The sequence below is a fragment of the Macaca mulatta genome, chromosome 6 (assembly GCF_049350105.2).
Source record: "Macaca mulatta isolate MMU2019108-1 chromosome 6, T2T-MMU8v2.0, whole genome shotgun sequence".
Classification (NCBI taxonomy): domain Eukaryota; kingdom Metazoa; phylum Chordata; class Mammalia; order Primates; family Cercopithecidae; genus Macaca; species Macaca mulatta.
In genome coordinates this window covers 140,359,884-140,379,959 of record NC_133411.1, presented here as the reverse complement: position 1 = coordinate 140,379,959, position 20,076 = coordinate 140,359,884, and the positions used below count along the sequence as shown (strand labels likewise).

At 36.0% G+C, this 20,076-nt stretch overlaps 1 protein-coding gene across 6 annotated transcripts in view; it reads left to right on the top strand.

The window, feature by feature from the left end:
- RAPGEF6 (Rap guanine nucleotide exchange factor 6) overlaps positions 1–20,076 on the top strand; it is a 215,647-nt gene that overhangs the window by 170,809 nt on the left and 24,762 nt on the right. For 3 of the 6 annotated variants that reach the window (XM_002804506.4, XM_001101236.5, XM_078005142.1), the window contains 5 exons: positions 3,588–3,828; positions 5,779–6,162; positions 12,170–12,381; positions 15,052–15,175; positions 17,836–17,859. In XM_002804506.4, coding sequence (XP_002804552.2) covers positions 3,588–3,828; positions 5,779–6,162; positions 12,170–12,381; positions 15,052–15,175; positions 17,836–17,859 — 985 coding nt within the window. The remainder of the gene's footprint in view (positions 1–3,587; positions 3,829–5,778; positions 6,163–12,169; positions 12,382–15,051; positions 15,176–17,835; positions 17,860–20,076) is intronic. The other 3 variants (XM_078005143.1, XM_001101427.5, XM_078005144.1) reach the window with 1 other exon arrangement.

The following is a 20,076-nucleotide window of genomic DNA, read 5'->3' as shown; positions in this document are numbered from 1 at the left end:
CACCACGCCCAGATAACATTTGTAATTTTTGTGGAGGCGGGGCTTCCCCATGTTCCCCAGGCTGGTTTTGATCTCCTGGGCTCAAGTGGTCTGCTCACCTCAGCCCCCCAAAGTGCTAGCATTATAAGCATGAACCACCGCCCCTGGCTTCCAAGATTCTTTTTAAATGTCTGTTTTGCTTTTAAAATTGTACTGTATTTTTGTGTGCATTTTAGCTTTGTGCCTAAAATTTGAAATGATTGGATCATTTTTTTCCCTTTTGATTCAACTTTATTGGAACTTATTGACCATTCATCTAAGCGATTAACATTTGAGTGCTGCATGCCAAATATTGTACTTGGCATGTATGTTGTTTTCCTACTAACAAGAAACATGTTTGTAAAGAGTATTATATAATATATATGTAACAATTCTAAAATAGAGGTTTACACTGTCATTAATATTAACGCAGAGAAAGTTTTTCCTCTGATGGCTCTCCATCACTTTTCCAAGTTGACATTTGTTACCTTGGCAGTTTCATCAGAGTTTGGATTAAGGGATACCCTTTAGATAATCCCATTTATGAATGTGTTCTAAAGGTATCCATTTGTGATACCTAAATCACTCTTATATGATCATGTAACAATTTGTCCTTCACATGGACAAATCACTTTAACAAAGTATGACTTTTTAACACTATGCAGCAAGATACACAATTGTGTGCTCCTTCCCAGAAGATGTTACAATATATTGGCAGCAAGGGAAGAGAACATGAAATGTGTACAAATTCCCACCCTGTCTTTGTGAATAAATTTCTCTGAAGAAAGTAATAAAAGGTATCAGAACATCTCCCCATTCCCTCAAGGTCAGTCGGTACCACTGGCTAAGGCTCAGCCCCCAAAGATCTAGTAAAATGATTCAATTCTGAAGCCCAGGATGGCTGGGACCTACTTTTATGAAGAGAGTAGCAACAGTACAGGTAATAACAGTATATTGTTTGTTCCTTTTTCATGGACTTAAAAAGATAGTGGAAACCCATTTGTTTAGTATATTTCTCATGGCAAATTGAAATGTCCATTTGTTTGCAGTAATCTTCTAGCACAGGGTAGAGAAGTTATTAGTCCGTTTTCACGCTGCTGATAAAAGTATACCCACGACTGGGCAATTTACAAAGGAAAGAGGTTTAATGCACTTAACGGTTCCACGTGGCTGGGGAAGCCTCACAATCATGGCAGAAAGCAAGGAGGAGCAAGTCACATCTTGGATGACAACAGGCAAAGAGAGTTTGTGCAGGGGAACTCCTCTTTTTAAAACCATCAGATCTCGTGAGACTTATTCACTATTGTGAGAACAGCATGAGAAAGACTCGCCCCCATGATTCAGTTACCTCCCACTGGCTCCCTCCCATGACATGTGGGAATTGTGGGAGTTAACAATTCAAGATGAGATTTGGTTGGGGACACAGCCAAACCCTTTCAAGAAGTATCTCTGATTTTGGTGAATCTTGAAACAGTCCCACCTTGTAGGTTTAAAAACCTTATGATGTCAGCAGCCTACTAAGGATTGGCTCATCAGAATGAAAGCTGAACAAGGTGCATGTGATAACTCAGATTTCTTAATACATTGAGGAAAGAGAGTTTGATGCATCCTTGTTACAGAAGGAACCTGAGTGGATGAAGTATTCTACTTTCAACTTGACAGGACCCAGAACATTCAACATATGTTGGCTAAGACCCCTTGTCCCTGGAATTATATTCATGTATATTCAGTTGAATCTTTCAGTCCTCAGAGCAAGTCTTTTTTTTTTTTGGTCCTCAGTCTCAAGAGGACCAAAAAAATTATTTTATGAAAACATTTCCTGCCATATCTGTATCTGTTCCATTTCTCCCTTTTATACCAGGGATTATACCTCAGGACATTGTAAGATAAATTTGTAATTTTTTTTTCCTCTAAAGGTTAACAGTGTCCATGATGCTAAGAAGGTGATGCTGGACAAACTGTATAATTACTTGAGCCCCCAAAATCTTCCACCCTGCCCCCACTGCAGTCATCACACACATACAAAAAAGCCACAGTAATATATATTCCCTAATTTTTTTTCTCTTTTGAGACTGGGTCTTGCTCTGTTACTCAGAGTGGAGTGCAGTGGCATGATCTCAGTTCACTGCAGCTTCAACCTCCCAGGCTCAAGTGATTCGTGGGAGAATCACTTCTGCCTCCCGAGTAGCTGGACTACAAGAATGTGCCACCACAGCCAGCTAATTTTTAAAAAGTTTTTGTAGAGACAAAGTCTTGCTATATATCCAGGCTCGTCTCAAACTCCTGGGTTCAAGTGATCCTCCAGTCTCAGCTTCCCAAAGTCCTGGGATTATAGGTGTGAGTCATGCCCAGCCTGTATTCCTAATTTTTAAAAAAGGAAACTTTTGCAACAGTAATTTATTGTCATTGGGAAAATTTTTAGCATTTGTTCATGCTATAAAGTCACTTTTCACTTACATTTAATTATATTAAATATTAGCTTATCATGTTGAACATTGGTCCAGAGTTCTATAATGACAAAAAGAAATAAGATAGAACAAGGGGGGGTGGAATATTATTATTTACATGTGCTTATCATATAAACATTGTCTCAAATTTTTCTACTAAGAGCAGAAATTACAAGGGCAAAGACTAAGATTTCACCAGGTGAACATTTAAAATTTTCCTGTGTTAAAAATAAATAAAATATAGAAACTAAGCATTTTCCACTTCGTAGTTGACTAAGTGTTGTTATCTACTACAGTACATTAGGAAAAAAACATAAAGGATGCCAAAAAGTATTTTTAAAAATAAATAATGGTTCATTAGACCATTATCAGTTACTCAGTCTTACCAGTAACCAAAGAAATGAAAAAATAATGGTATTATTCTTAGAGGGAGGAAAAGAATAGGGTTTATGAAATGGGAAAGCAAAACAAAACATTAATACACAGTTTTTTTAAGGATGTGACCAAATTTGTTCCCTTACACTCTAGGATTATAAAATATTATAACCTCTGTGGAGAACAGTTTGGCAGTATATTTCAGAAACCTTAAAAATATGTATACCTTCTAACTGAGGAGTTCTGTTTTTGAGAATTTTCACTGAGGAAGTAATTAGATTGCCTGCAGAGGCTTACTTACTTTTGACAGGGGATAACAGGGCATATCATGTCATTTATAATAATAGAAAGTGGTACCCAATCTAAATGTCATTAAGGGTTTGGATAATTGAAATATATAAAATATATATTATGGAGTACTATGTCTTCATTAAAAAGAGTTTTGTAGAAGCATATAATGACATTAAAATGTTTTATAAGCTATTAAATGAAAAAAATTCTGGCTTCCAAATCATATATATAGTATGAGCACAAGGTTTGTCTTTGGGTTTTTCTATCAATGATTTGTTATCTGAAAAAAAAATAGATATATTTATCAATAAAAGCAACAGTGACTTCTGTTAATATTGTGAAATAGAAATGTATATTTTAGTGTTCAGAGGGATCATTGTGTTTCACATTGCTTTTTGAAGAGTTTAAAAGTAATTTTTAAATAAAATAACAAGGCATATCTTTCTATTTATGTAGATATTCCTGATCAAGTTATAAGAGTTTTCAAAGTGGATCAGCAAAGTTGCTACATTATCATCAGTAAAGACACTACAGCTAAAGAAGTAGTTTGTCATGCCGTTCATGAATTTGGTTTGACCGGTGCATCCGACACATACTCTCTCTGTGAAGTTTCTGTTACTCCTGAGGGTGTCATAAAACAGAGAAGACTTCCAGATCAGTTCTCCAAATTAGCTGATAGAATTCAACTCAATGGAAGGTGAATAAGCTTATTAGTGGATGTGCTTATTTGTAGATGTGCTTTTGACGATTTCCTGTTAAAACAGATGTTGTAAGTAGAAACATCATCATGTTTTAGTGCTGCTAAATTCACTCTAGAAGACAGCTTGATAAAATATCTTATCACTCCTGCTAAAATAAACTCTTAGAACCACTGATATAATCTAGTTCCTGTTTTTTATAGAGGAAACTGAATGATACAGATCTTCATATATATCTGAATGACTGTATTTTTAACGTGGCCGGTATGTACTTTGGCAAAAGAAGCCATGGTTTTCACAGTTCTTTTTCTAAGTAGTTTTCCTTTTATGAATGTGCAGGAAAATTTAAAAATTTTTAAAATGTGTTCCGAAAATTATTTAATAAACTAGATTATTTCTGTAGTACATTTGTTCCTTACTCTGGTAATTTTCTCTGAGAATAATCTTTTTTTTTTTTTTTTTTTTTTTTTGAGATGGAGTCTCCCTCTGTCGCCCAGGCTGGAGTGCAGTGGCGTGATCTCAGCTCACTGCAACCTCCACCTCCCAGGTTCAAGCGGTTCTCCTGCCTCAGCCTTCTGAGTACCTGGGACTACAGGCACATGCCACCATGCCTGGCTAATTTTTGTGTTTTTAGTAGAGACGAGGTTTCACCATGTTGGCCAGGCTGGTCTCAAACTCCTTACCTCAAGTGATCTGCCTGCCTCGCCTCCCAAAGTGCTGGCATTACAAGCGTGATCCACTGCGCCCAACCGCTCTGAGAATAATATTTTTGGTAACCCAGTTTCATATGTAGAACAAGATCCTTAGAAAGCTCACAGTGACTGCATGCCATGGTTGCTGTGAAATGAGAATGAGTTAACTCTGTTTTGCTGGCTATACGTAGTGGTTAAGAACATAGACCCTGGATTCATACTGCCCACATTCAAATCCCAGCTCTGGCTATGTGACCTTGAACAAGTTATGTAGCTTCTCTGCCTGAATTTCCTCATCCATAAAATGAGGATAATAATAATAGAATATACCTCATGGGAATGTTGTAAGGATTAAGTGAGTTACTAAGTCTACCATACCTTATCAACATTATCACATATAGCGTAATGAGTTTCAACAGTATTTTTATGGCATTGTCTTAGGCGTATGAACAGTCTAAAAACAGAAAAAAGAGTTTCTTGACAGTAAAAAATAGATGGATAGATGGATACAAACTTAGGCTTAAATCAAGTTGGATTATTAGAAAAGAATGAAGTAAAAGCATGTGATACATTACCTCTTTTCCTTAGTAACATCCCTGCACAAGATGTTTCCTGTCTCTTAGCTTTTAAGTGCTGTAGAATTGTTGATCTAAAGAGAAGAAAGCAAAATATAGTTCTTAATGTATGGTTACTGATCAGTGCTACTTGCTGGAATGAGGTTTTGTGTTTAACAAGGGAAAAACCATTAGTGGAAGTGTTTCCCCTCCTTTGTAGATTTCATTCTTCTTGCTTCACTTGGAAATTTATTTAAAAAGGAAATGAATGCAGTAACTTCTGAATAGAGATTTTGAACCATCTTGATTCAGGAATTTATTTTGCCTTAATTAGAATTCATGCTGTTCATAAACAAATACTTACATAATACCAACCATCTGTCAGATAAAACAGTAAAATAAAAGCTTTACGAGGGCGAGGCCAGTACCTAAAATAGTATCTGATAGATAGTTTCTAAAATGATTAAGTTCATGACATAACATTATATTTACTCTTTAATAGATGCCGGTTGGTGGAATAAGAGACCGACTCCTCAAAAATTCTTCTCATTTAAAATGTTAATTTTTCATTTTACCTGTAAATGAATATTTTTGGCTAAAAGTTATTAACAATAAAATGATATTTTACAACAAAAAAGAGGAAAAGTGCTCTTATTTAATCATATTTACGAATACATTTATTTTAAAAAATTTTTCCATTTAGGTATTATTTAAAAAATAACATGGAAACAGAAACCTTATGTTCAGATGAAGATGCTCAAGAACTGGTTAAGGAAAGCCAGCTATCCATGCTGCAGCTCAGTACCATTGAGGTGGCCACCCAGCTGTCAATGAGGGACTTTGATTTGTTTCGTAATATTGAGCCGACTGAGTACATCGATGACCTTTTTAAGTTAAATTCCAAAGCAGGAAATACTCACTTGAAGAGGTTTGAGGACATTGTAAACCAAGAGACATTCTGGGTTGCCTCAGAAATTTTAACTGAAGCAAATCAGCTCAAACGAATGAAGATTATTAAGCATTTTATTAAAATTGCACTTCATTGTCGAGAATGTAAGAACTTCAATTCCATGTTTGCAATAATAAGGTAAGTTGGTACAAATAGGTACAAATGTCTATATGGTTTTGTCATTACATGAAGCTGATTTTCTGCTTAGGTATTAAATGCCTATGAAAAGAAATGTTCAGTTAATATGCCTTTATTGAAGTGTTGTTAGATTTAATGTATTTTCCATTCTGGTGGTATTGGCTTTTTCTATTTTTACTTTTTATTTATTTATTTTTTTTTTTTTTTTGAGACAGAGTCTGGCTCTTTCGCCCAGGCTGGAGTGCAGTGGCTCGATCTTGGCTCACGGCAAGGTCCACCTGCCGGGTTCATGCCTTTCTCCTGCCTCAGCCTGCAGGGTAGCTGGGACTACAGGCACCCGCCACCACGCTCGGCTAATTTTTTGTATTTTTAGTAGAGACAGGTTTTCACCGTGTTAGCCAGGATGGTTTCCAATCTCCTGACCTCATGATCCGCCCGCGTGGGCCTCCCAAAGTGCTGGGATTACAGGTGTGAGCCACCGCGCCCGGCCTCTATTTTGATTTCTTCCATCTTTCTCTTCTTTTTTGTAAATGAAAGTGGGTGATTGCCTTCTAATTTTTCTCTCTCCCCTCGCCCCCCATCCCCCGCCTTGAGTGATTATATCGTCTTCAGATATGTGCCCAGTGGCTGGTCTTTATCGTTAGACTTCTGTACTGTGGTTTTTTAAGTACCTGCCTCACTATGATTTGACACTGAAAAATCACAGTATGGTATCAGTACTTTGACCTAAAGTTGCTATTTTGAAACAACAACATCGATAATAATAATAGCAACCATTTGGTAAGCTCTTCCTGTTTTCCAGGCACTACTTGAGGAATCACTGGATGTGGTATTCCTCAAGCAAGTTAGGCCATTAGAATAATAAACATGTTTTGACATTCATAAGCCCAGGAAGTGTAGATAATTACGTGAGCTGTCCCACTCCCTTCTCCCCACTTATTATGAGAAGTTAATTGTAGGTAATTTATTTTCTGACCTTTATTTAGCACACTGTAGATCGACAAAGGGATTCTTCTTAAAACAAGTTTAATTTTAAAAGGGAGAGGAGTTGTAGTTAGGTCTATGATGTACTTATAAATAGCAGCATAATTCCACTTGATCTAATCTTACCTATACACATCCCCCACAGAATTTATGATTATTTGTTTCTACTCCTCATGTAAGATTAAAAAGTAGAATCTTTATAGGGACTCTTTAATCATGACTCTGTCATGGGAATAGGATGTGCCTTTATTAAATTAACCAGTGGCTACAATTGAACTGAACACTCTAGGAGTATTGAATAGAGATTAACAGAGTGATCTTTAGAATCAGCTGCACCTGTATTTGAATCCTGCCTCTCCCATATAGTAGCGGTGTGTCAGTGGAAAACTGAAGATAGGTTTTCTTATCTGTAAAATGCAGGGATTATACCACCTATATCACAGTTTTTAAACAGCTAGGTCTGAAACGGGAATAAAGATGCCACTGATAAACACTTGGAAGGCTAGAAATTGAACCTGTTTGTAAAGGACGCATCAAGTAAAGAATTTGAAAATTACGGACTCAGTTTTAGAGTCCACTATGAAGAAAAGTGATTGACACTGAGAGAACAGATCTCTGTATAGAAAAGAGGATAGAAAGGAAGTGTTAGAGGTCTAAAAACCATACCTTAGTATGATGACTCAGTGTGAGGGTAAAGAAAAAGAGTCTAGCCAAAGAGATGGATGATCAATACAAGAAATAGGGTAGCACAGTTATGATAGTGTCATCAAAGCCAACAAAAGAGAGTGATTTGAGAGATGTGATGAACAGTAACCCAAAGAAGGGGGTGGATAGGAAAGGGCTGAGATTTGGTTAAGAGGCTTTGTTTGGTTAAGAGATTTGTTTTGTTACAAAGAATATTTGTTCTGCACATTTTCATAGCTCATGTAAAGATCATTGCTTTGTTTCTTTTGTATTCTTTTTAAGATAATTGCTTTGTATTCTTGTACTTCATATTCAGGCAGATCAAAGAATATACTCTTTTCAGCAGAGATGGCAAAGGTGAATCATTCTGCTCTGGCTATAATAACTTTTTATAATTATAAAATAATTTTTACTTTTTGAATAGACATGACATGTACATGGAAAAAACTTTAAAGATACTAAAAGAGTACACGGTGAAAGTAACTCTCTCACTCAGTCCCTAATCCAGCAAAATTCCTCTCCCCAGAGATACTGTTACCTTTTTTCATTCAAGAAATACTCTGTGCATATAGCAAGCATATAAATGTATATTTAGAACTACGTTGGCTTATTTTAATTTATCTTGGAGATTATTTTAAATCAGTACTTATACAGTTGTCTCATTTTTTTTTTAAACAACTACAAAGTACTCCTTTGTATTGTGGAGTACACATTATGGATATTTCTAAATTTCCAGCCTCTGGCTATTTAAAACAGTGTGTGGTGTTTACTTTTGCCATGTAGAAATTTTTTATTTTTATGTAGATGTATTATTTTTTTTTCCTCCTGGAGTCTCTACTTTTTGTCGTTAGTGAAGAACACAGAGTTGCCTAGGTCTGAATCCAGTGTTGGCACTTGCTGACTGTGTGAACTGAGTTTCCTCGTTTGTCAAATGGGAAAGCCTGATAGTTCCTACCTCATAGGGTTAAGAATACTCAATGAGCTAATACATTGAGAGCTCTTAGAACACCCTAGATGACATTTTTTATTAATCGTGAATTAATTTTTCTGTAAACAGTGAGATAAGGAAATATATCTTTCTTTGTTCCAAATGACTTCTTCCCCCAACATCATTAATCTTTTTTTCTAAAATATGCAATGCCATCTATTATGTATTGAATCTAATACATATTTGGGTTTATGTCTCCACTCTTTGCTTCATTGATTTGTCTATTTATTTACTGTTTTGATTGCCAAAGTGGTAAAGTAGGTTTTAAGGTCTGGTAGGGCTAGTCAAACCCCTCATGACTCTCTTCATACTTTTCTTTGGCTATTTCTGGCATGTTTATTTGTTTCATATCAACTTTAGAATCAATTCATGTAGTTCTTTTAAAAAGTTTTGTTGATGTCTGGGCGCAGTGGCTCACACCTATAATCCCACTTTGGGCAGCCAACGCAGGCAGATCCCAAGTTCAGGAGTTCTAGACCAGCCTGACCAACATGGTGAAACCCTGTCTCTACTAAAAATACAAAAAAATTAGCCGGGTGTGGTGGCATATGCCTGTAATCCCAGCTACTCAGGAGGCTGAGGCAGGAGAATCGCTTGAACCCAGGACGTGGAGGTTGCAGTGAGCCGAGATCATGCCACTGCACTCCAGCGTGGGTGACAGAGCAAGACTCTGTCTCAAAAAATAAAAATAAAAATAAAAACTAAAAGTTTTGTTGATGTTTTCATTGAGGTTACATTAAATACCTAGATTAATTTAGTGGACATTTGATAGCTTTGTACAATGGCTCTTGCCATCCAAGAACACTTATTCCACTTGTTTCAGTTTTCTTTTATTTCCTCTGTGGAGTTGTTTTATTAGTCTGTTTTCACACGGCTATATAGAAATACCTGAGACTGGTAATTTATAAAGAAAAGAGGTTTGACTCACAGTTCCCCATGTCTGGGGAGGCCTCAGGAAACTTACTACCATGGTGGAAGGCGAACAGCAAATATGGCATGTCTTACACGGCAGCAGAGAGAGAGAGCGAGGGGGAAAGTACCACACTTTTAGACTCAGATCTCTTGAGAACTCACTGATTATCATGAGAACAGTATAGGGGAAATCTGCCCCCATGACCCAGTCACCTCCCACCCTGTCCTTCCCCTGACATGTGGGGATTAAAATTCCACATGAAATTTGGGTGGGGACACAGAACCAAACCATATCAATTTTTATAATGGTGTTCATGTAAATCTTGAACATTTGTTTGAATGTTTAATATCTTTTATCGCTGTTGTGAATGGGATCCTTATATTATGAATGGGATCCTTAAGTTTTCTAACTGTTTCTGCCTGAGTATTCTAATGCTTATGAATATCAATGTTGTACCTAGTACCTTACTCCATTCTTCGTGCTTCTAATACTTTTCAGTTAATATTTTGGGAGTTTTGAGTTAAACAATCTAATTTTCTTCGACTAATGATAACTTTACGTCTCTCATTCCATTTATTAATAGCTATTTCTCTATTTTGTCTATTTTCATCTGCTGGTGCTTCATATTAAATGATACCATTGTCCCTCAGTGTCTGTGGGGCATTCGTTCCATGGTTTCTCACAGATAGCCAAATCCTCACTTACTCAAGTCCTACAGTTGACCCTGAGGAACTTGAGGATACAAAAAGTCAGTCCTCTGTATTATCAGGTTTCACATCCAAGGAAACTGTATGTTTGATCCACATTTGGTTGTGAATGTGGAACACTCAGATATGGAGGGGTGACTGAATTTACTGAAAAATATCTGCATGTAAGTGGATCTGTGCAGCAGTATTCCGCGGTAGCAGGAGTTAGCCTTGTATGTTAATTGTTTTATCCTTTACTTTTTCTTAGTAAATGGAGATTGTGGTAGCATTAGGGCTGCTTACAACTCAGAGTTTCTGCCTTCTCTCCTGTCTCAAACAGATTTGTACCAAAGTGTATCACTGTGTGCTATGCCAAATAAAGGATTGTTGGCTGGGCATGGTGGCTCATGCCTGTAATCTCAGCACTTTGGGAGGCCAAGGCAGGCAGATTACTTGAGCTCAGGAGTTCAAGACCAGCCTGGCCAACATGGTAAAACCCTGTCTCTACTAAAAATATAAAAAATTAGCCAGGCATTGTGGCGCACACCTGTAATTCCTATAATTCCAGCTACTCAGGAGGCTGATGCACAAGAATCACTTGACCCTGGGAGGCAGAGGTAGCAGTGAGCAGTGAGCACCACTGCACTCCAGCCTGGGCAACAGAGCAAGACTCTGTCTCAAATAAATAAATAAAATAAAGGATTGTTGTTTTTACCCTCAGAGCAGAAAGAATTCTGCTCTGGAGAACTGTTTGTCAGCTTTCATTGATATCTTCAGCTGCAGACATTATTTTTCATCAGCTTTGCTTACTCGTGTTTGACCTCGACTATTTTTTGGCAACCTTTCTAGTGTGTTTAGGAGTTTCGTATCTCTTAGTTTTGGTGGATATGAAATTTGTCTTGGTTGCTCAACCTTCTTATAGTGGTTTGGGGTGATTTCTGAGAAGCAAAAGGAAACAAAGATACCTAACTCCTTGCCGGAAAGTCAGAAATCGGGAGAACATTTTATACACAGTGGTGTGGGTAAAAGTGAGATGGGGAGAAACAGGATTTGCTGATAAGAAAATTGAGACATTGTATATACACTATTCATTTGGCAACCTACCTATGTGATGGTACTGTAGAGGTAAAGAATTCACAAAGACTTGCAGCCTAATTGTCATGAATTATGTTTTCAAGTTAGGGAATATCTGAGCCTATTTAAAATCCTGTGGAAGGGAGACATTGAATATCTGGAGGCTTAGTGAACAGAATTAGAACCTAGGAATATGGATGTATTGGAATCAGGGACGTGAGTGAACAAAATCACAGAGGAAAAAAGGCTTCCTAAGGTGCAGATTAGCCCCCATTATTATTTAACGGTTGCTCTCAGCATTACTTAAACTGCTTTAAAATAGTTAATGTCTCCATAAACTTATTTCTAAGTAAAAGAAGCAACATTGTGATGCTTGAAGTTTTTTTTTAAGTTAAATGTCTATTTTGTGGTATTATTCTGACACTTAAACTGTAAAATAAATGCTATGTAGGTGTACAACTATAGGCAAACATTATAGTTCCTCCAAAAGAAGTTCTTGTTGTAAGATCAAGGAGTCTCTTATTTATTTTTTTCATAGTTTTTCTCTGTTTATTTCAATATATAAAAATATGTCCCTCCTTATTTTTAGTTTTATTAGAGAAAATGGTGTGTATACTTACCTGAGTCCACCCCTCCCCCCAAGTTTCTTTTTAATGTTTCTTTTCTCATCTTTGGCAGTGGCTTGAACCTGGCATCAGTAGCACGACTCAGAGGTACTTGGGAAAAGTTACCAAGCAAATATGAGAAACATCTTCAAGATCTACAAGACATTTTTGATCCATCTAGAAACATGGCCAAGTATAGAAATATTCTTAGTAGTCAAAGTATGCAGCCTCCAATTATTCCACTCTTCCCTGTTGTCAAGAAAGATATGACATTTCTACATGAAGGTATGAAAACATTATTTATTGATGTTTTACCATATGGTTTATCTAAAGTCTACCTGAATTGATTTTTGTGTATGATATTTTTCCTATTCTATTAACTTGGTAACTATACACTATTTTACCATTTTTCTAGTGTTGAATTAGATGTCATACCATACATATTTGTTAATTAGTTTAATATTTATTAGTACTTTTTTCTGAATCAGATAATGCAAGGAACTTAGACCACTTAAATTCCATTTGCTCGGCTGGACACAGTGGCTCATGCTTGTAATCCCAGCACTTTGGGAGACCGGAGCAGGTGGATCACGAGGTCAGGAGATCAAGACCATCCTGGCTAACACAGTGAAACCCTGTCTATACTAAAAATACAAAAAATTAGCCGGGCCTGGTGGCAGGCGCCTGTAGTCCCAGCTACGTGGGAGGCTGAGGTGGGAGAATGGCAGGAGCCCAGAAGGCAGAACTTGCAGTGAACTGAGATGGCGCCACTACCCTCCAGCCTGGGCAACAGAGCGAGACTCCGTCTCAAAAAAAAAAAAAAGAACAATTCCATTTGCTCATCTCCTGATTTTCTTGCAGTTGTTGCTGTGCTTTTAACTCCCAGAAGATATTGTTGCTTAATAACGTATTTAACCTTGCCTGTATATTTACTTTTGTTGTTGCTACTACTATTTTTTATTCATTCTTGCATTTCAGAGCTTCCATATTGCTGGGCATAGTTTCTTGGCCTTGTAGAACACTGTTAAGTATTCTTCTTAAATGCTGGTTTGCTGGTGATGAATATCTCTTAATGTTTGTTTATCTGAAAATGCCTTTACTTCATTTTTAGAGAATTTTTGGTTGTCAGCTATCTTCTTTGAAGGCTTTGAAATGACGTTCAGTTGTTCTGTGCCTTCCACTATTAATGTTGAGAAGTTAGCTTACAGTTTTATTTGCTGTTGGTTTAACTGTAATCTGCCTTTGTTTGATATTGGCTGTTATGATTTTGTTTTTTCTTAAGTTTTTCCTAGTTTTGCCTAATATGACTTTAAGTGTGGGGTTTTGTTTTTGTTTCTTATTCTGATTGGTGTTTATAGGACAACTTGAAACCTATGGTTTTATATTTTTCATCAGTTTTAGAAAATTCTCAGTAATTGTATATTTTATTCTCTCTTCAACTATGTCTCATCTTCTGGTAAATTCATTACTGATGTCCTAATTCCAGTTATTATGTATTTTTTTGTTTTATTTTACAGCTTCATTTTTCTTTTTTTAGTTTCATGTTCTTTTCCAAAGTTCTCCTTGTTTTTTCATATCTTTGAACATTTCAGCATAGTTATTTTTAAGTCTGCCTCTAATAATTCCATAATCTGGATCCGCTTTGGGTCTTATTCTGTTTTCTCTTTTTTCTCTTTCATTTCTGTCATGTTATGTTTTCTCCTAATGTGTATCTGGTTATTATTGAAAAGTGAGATTACAGAAATAATCTCTCTTTTTGAATGATGTTCCATATCTCCAGAGAGGATTAAAGCTTTCTTCTGGCAGGCAGTTAGGGGTGCTAGAATTCCAAAATCACTTTAATCCGTTTTGATGTAATTTAACAACAGACTTTTATCCCAGTCTACATTCAGTTTATCCTTGGTCTCAGTATATGGCTCCTCAGAGTTTCAACCAAGCATTGGAGTTTTACATGGACTTAAGTTGCTTTTCCTTTTACCTCAAAAGGCAGGGTGTCTGTACTCGGTTTTTCAGCTCATTATCCCTTTCTGAAATCAGATATACCTAGGGGTAAGCACGGGGAAATGCAAAACTTGCTTCTCTGCATTTTTTTGTACTTTTGTCCAGTTTTTCTGATCTCACCAGAAGTGTTGTTCTAATTATGTAGTCTTACTGCTTCTTCTTTCATTATCACTCATTTTTCATAAGGAAATGTTATGGACTTCAAATATGTTTTTCTGACATGTTCCTTGAAATATGTTTATATAACTTGAGAGTATTCGTTATGATTCCTTTGTTTCCAGCTTGTGTTGAGACTCTGAACAATTCATGTGTCCAGTGTATATGTGCTATTTACAATGTATATGTGCTATTCAATTTTTACCATATATTTCTCAGTCTTGCCTTCAGGGCCTTGGACTCTGACAGACCTCAGGGTCTACCTCAGGAGATAAATGGGGTCATGCTGTGTTATACACAAGTGTGAAAAAACAGTGCTATAGACATCAGGTTGCCCTTTGTTTGGGATTTTTGTTTTGTTTCGTTTTTTGTGGATTTTTTTGAGTTGAGATCTCACTCTGTTGCCCAGGCTGAAGTGTAGTGACACAGTCATGGTTCGCTGCAGCCTCAAACTCCTGAGCTCAGGCAGTCCTCCTGCCTCGGCCTTCCAAAGTGCTGGGATTACAGGTGGGAGCCATTGTGCCCCCAGCCCATGAAACTGGTTTTAGAAGCCATGCACAGTTTATCACTTGACTTTATTCATAACCATCACTCCTATATGGAACACAGTATCTCCTAGTGGCTCATTCCCTAAGAGCAGGGTTGAACCATGTATGGGTATATCAGTTCTTAAAAGCAAAATTGGCACTGTGATAAAGAAGGTCCTTCTGTGTGCCCCTCAAGATTACCAGCTTGACTTTTGCTACTTTTATGTAGATAATTTAATTGTGAACTTAAACATTTATTTTCATTCTATAGGAAATGACTCCGAAGTAGATGGTTTAGTAAACTTTGAGAAGTTAAGAATGATTTCCAAGGAAATCCGCCAAGTTGTTCGAATGACTTCTGCTAATATGGACCCAGCTATGATGTTTCGACAGAGGTAGGACATTGAAATATGTAGAAGTGTTAGAGTGGTGTCAAGGGCGATGTAATAATAATTAACATATTTATCATTTATTGATCATATTTATTCTACCTTGTGTTATGTGCTGTACAAAGTGCTTTGTATATGTCAGTTTCATGTAATCATTTATCATAATAACCATAACAGGTAGGTGGTATTAGCCTTCCTTTTATATATGAAGAAACTGAATGAGGCTCAGAGTAGTTTTTATATAATTTGCAAATATTTGTATGTGGATAGTTCTGTATTACTGTTCTTTAAAACATCAGCAAGCCGGGTGCAGTGGCTCACGCCTGTAATCCCAGCACTTTGGGAGGCTGAGGTGGGCAGATCACGAGGTCAGGAGATCGAGACCATCCTGGCTAACAAGGTGAAACCCATCTCTACTAAAAATACAAAAAAAAAAAAAAAAAAAACAGATTAGCAAACAAATACAAGAAAATTGCTGGTATTCGTCTTGTTTTCATCTCGTTTCTAACCTAGTTTGTAAAGTATTAGTCTGACTGTGTCTTTTATTTTTACTGAATATTTTAAATATTCTGTTTCTGTTTAATTCATACTTCATTCCTGTAAACCATTTTTCTTTTTTTCTTTTCCTCAAATTACACTGTGTTTCATTTGTATATAAGTTTTTATTACATAAAAATGAACAGAATGCAGAAAGTGGAAATTTAATCATACTTTACTAAAAATGAAAAATTTTATTGTGTTCTGTATTGACCTGATATTTTAAGAATACTTTTTAAGGTTCATTTTTAATGTAATAACAAAAGGCTTCCTCGGCTTACATAAAATTGAAACAAAGTATGTTGTTAAGCTATTCCTAGTAATTTTTAGAATTTTCAGGGTGTAAATAAGACATTGTGGTTTTAATTTTTGATCTGATTTCCTTTGGGGCCTATAGCTTCAGTTCACAGGGACATTAAAAATGAAATAATGTACAGGGGCCAACACAATTTCTGTGGCTTAAAAAATATACTGTGCTAAGGAAACAAAAATACTTGGTATTAGGTTGGTGTAAAAGTATTTGTGATTTTTGCCATTACAATGGCAAAAATTGCAGTTACTTTTACCCCAACACAATACTTTATAAACCAGAGTTGAAATTTTCATAACCCAATAGAACCAGTGATATACTGGGGTTTTTTTGTTGTTTGTTTTGTTTAAATTGTTGCTTAGCGGTCTTTGTTTTTGAGACAGGATCTCTCACTCTGGTTGCCCAGGCTGAAGTACAGTAGTGCTGTCTCGGCTCAGTGCAGCCTCAACCTCCCGGGTTCAGGTGATCCTCCCACCTCAGCCTCCCAAGTAGCTGAGGCTACAGGTGCATGCCACCATGTCCAGCTAATTTTTTTTTTTTTTTTTTTTGGTAGAGACAGGGTTTCACCATGTTGCAAGTAGTTTATCTGATGGTTTCTCTGATTTAGAGATCCACAAAGTATGGAAGGAAGGAGGGGGTGTGCCAGATCTCCTCTTTCCTACACATCCCACTTGTGCACCTTGAGAATCACTACATGTATTGAAAGATGTCATTGCTTAACAGTGTGGGGAAGCAGAAAAGAGTAAGAACTAGGTACCAAAGCAAAGAAGGGTTTGTTTGTTTTTTTGTTGCATGTCCTTGTACAGTGACCCTAACACTCCCTGTTGTCTTATATGGACCTCTTTTTACTCATACATGTTAACATCCTGGTTCCTGAAGAACATGATGAATTTGTGACCCTGCCAGACCAGTTTATAATGTACTAAGTACTAGCCATACCTCAGTAATGAGCCAAGGAGAAAAACTGATGAGGAAATTAATAAACATGGCTGTTTTCTTGGGAATGGCCTGGATTGAATAGAATAAGGTGTTCGGGGAATATAAAAAACATCTGTATTAAAGATTGGACTGAATTTTTCCTGAATCAGTTTTGTCAGCCAGTGCTAAAATGTAATACCTTTCTTTAAGCAAACAGTGTCCATTTTCGTGGTATATGAGTATCTAGTTTGGATGAAGTAACCCCTTTTAACAGTAATCAATTTGCAGACTTAAAAAATAGAATCTTTAGTCAATCAAACAGGAATGTGAAGATATATAGTATTATGAAGATTTTAATGATGTATTTTTACCTACATTGTAAGTTGGATTTGCTGGTCAACATTTCTTACAAGACATCTTGTCAGAGAAATTTCTGCACTTAAAAATGAAATGTTGTGTTTTTATGTCCCTTGTAATTTCATTCTGTCATTTAAATGAGTGGCCCAAAAATCTTGCCAGAAATATGTTCAAAAATTCTATCCCTTTAAGGTCTTTTCCCTTAAAACTTTGAATTCAAAATTTATATTATAGTAAGTAAATGTTTTTCCTTAAGCTTATTTATATAAGCTTCCTGATAAATTAGGTAAATTAAAGCTTCCTGATAATTGATCTAAAGCATATTTTTATAAAGTATTTTGGAGGTTTTTTGACCTTCTGTATATATTCATATTACCCTCCTGCCTTCCATTAAAGTCATATTACTGTTAAGCTATAATTTTTTCCTGATAAAATTTTTCTGTTCTTTTCTGTCTGCATAGTTCCTCTGACTCTCAACTGTTGTCTTTTTTCTGTGCTTTCCTATTCAAACACATGCTTCAATGTTTGTGGCTCTTGCTTACAGGAAGAAGAGGTGGCGGAGTCTGGGGTAAGTGTAGAGATGAACGCAACTGGAATGAAGGTTGTGCGACTCTTAACATATACTGCATCCTTTTCATTAATGCACGCACATAAAGTAGCATGAATTCCATTAACCCTGTCAGCCTACATTCCTGACAAATGCCTTCTGCTAACAAGGTGAAAGTAGTGATAGAACTAGCTATTTTTCGTTTATTTTTCCACTGTTGATGTCCTATAAGTCCTTTTTAGATTTTAATTTAGCTAGGTCATTTAGATGATGATAATGATAATGAATTTGTTGTGTGCTTGCTATGTGCCATACATTGTTCTAAGCACTCTAAACAAATTATCTTACTTAATTCTACTACTACCCTATAAGGAAATACTGTTCTTTCCATGGTATGGATGGGAAAGGTTGAGTTGCCCAAAGTTTTAGAGTTCATTAATGGTGGATCCAAACCTAGGTAGCCTAATTCTAGAGTTCACACCACTTTCTTTTATTCAAATGCCACATTTTATTAAAGTAAATATGTCATATGAATGTATAAAAATGAATGAAAGATCTGTTTATGAAGGTTGCATTTTCCATCAGTTTTCCAAAAAGAGGCAGCCCTTATCCAAGCTGTACTATAAAATTGAAGTAGAAGATGATTTTATTGCCTCAGACCCACTAATGCCACTTACTTGTAGCATTGATTGAATTTTACTTGAAATTTTTACCAGCTTTAATTGAAGATTCCCTTATCTTTAAAGTTGTGATAGAATCAGCAACCACCACTATTTGTTATAGATTTAGGTCTCTACTTCTACATAGCTAAGTGTCCATTTAGAATCATAGAATGTTAAAGATCTTATAAATCATCTATCTAGTCCTTTCATTTTTAGATGAAGAAAGAGATGACTTTTGTGGATGAAGGGATTGCATAAGAAGAATTTTGTTATTTTAAGACTTGTAGTGAACCATGAAGTTAGAAGCTTTTATTACATGTAAGAAGAATTTTTTTGTGAGCCACCTTCTTTACTCGAGTCTTGTCTCATTTGTGGTCTTGTTTTCTGTCAATGCTTGGTGAACTTGACTTTCCTTCTATTTTCTTTCTCCCTTCTCTGTGTGTTTCCCACGTATTTTCTTCTGGATCATAAATTTATGTCTTGGTCTCTTTTGGCTCTTCTCACCGAAAATAGAAATTGATACCTGGCATTACTATTATAAAGAAGAATACTTGGACAATATCTTTTAGTGGGTGTTGGGTGTGTTTGAATGACTTATGTTAACATGTTTCACTGTTCATTCAGCTTTAGGGTTGCACTGTGTGATGCTTGCAAACATTAGATATATTTATTTTATGTCGGAGCATTTTCTGTTTTCAAAGTAGTTTAGAAAACATTTTATTGATATTTATCACAGTGTTTTTGTTAGAATTTTGTGTCTCTCCTAGATTTGTCAACACCTACTTTTTTTATATTAACTAAGATAAAATTATTAAATATTTGTGTTAAAATTTGCTCCTAAATAGCTGCAACTTGATTTTACTGCATTTCTTTGAATTCAAGACATCGTCAATTGTTGGGCATATTGTTCTTTTATCTACTACTAAGGAAAATCACTGCAGTGTCCTGTTACCACTGAGAATTTCTACTTTATGCTTATTGAAGGAGCTCTTATGGACTTGGCTCTGGATTTTTATCACAACGTCAAAACTGAATTTTTAAAAATCAATATTTTTATTTGCATAAAAAGGAAAATATAAGCAAAGTAAATTGGTTTAGATTTTCCTAAAATTTCTTTATATTCAAAATATGAATCTTCTGAAATGTTTTCTTTTAGAGTCATTAGCTTCTGAATTTTGTTTTCCAGAACCCTCCTCCCCCATACAGTATTGCCCTCTGTACCATCCAATGTGTTGGTAATGCACCATTTCTTTGAAAAACCACAAAAGAACCGAAAGTTGCTGGTGCTGGGCTCTCAGGCTAGCTTTGGAAATACTTAGAGTTAGTTTTCTCTTGTCACTTGCTTTGGGAATGTTCTTGAACTTGTCAGATTTATTACTTCGTTATAATCATTTGGTCCTTGGAGGTTAAAAGGCTAATTCACTAATGTCATTGGATTTTCTTTCAAGCCATTCTGCAAGTTTTGAGGTTCCTGCATGTGTAAATAATGTCTTGTCATAGTTTCTGCCAGGCTAATAGCAATTGAAAGTTGCCACTGAGTGTAAGATATACCCCTATTTGAGAGATCTTAAAATGT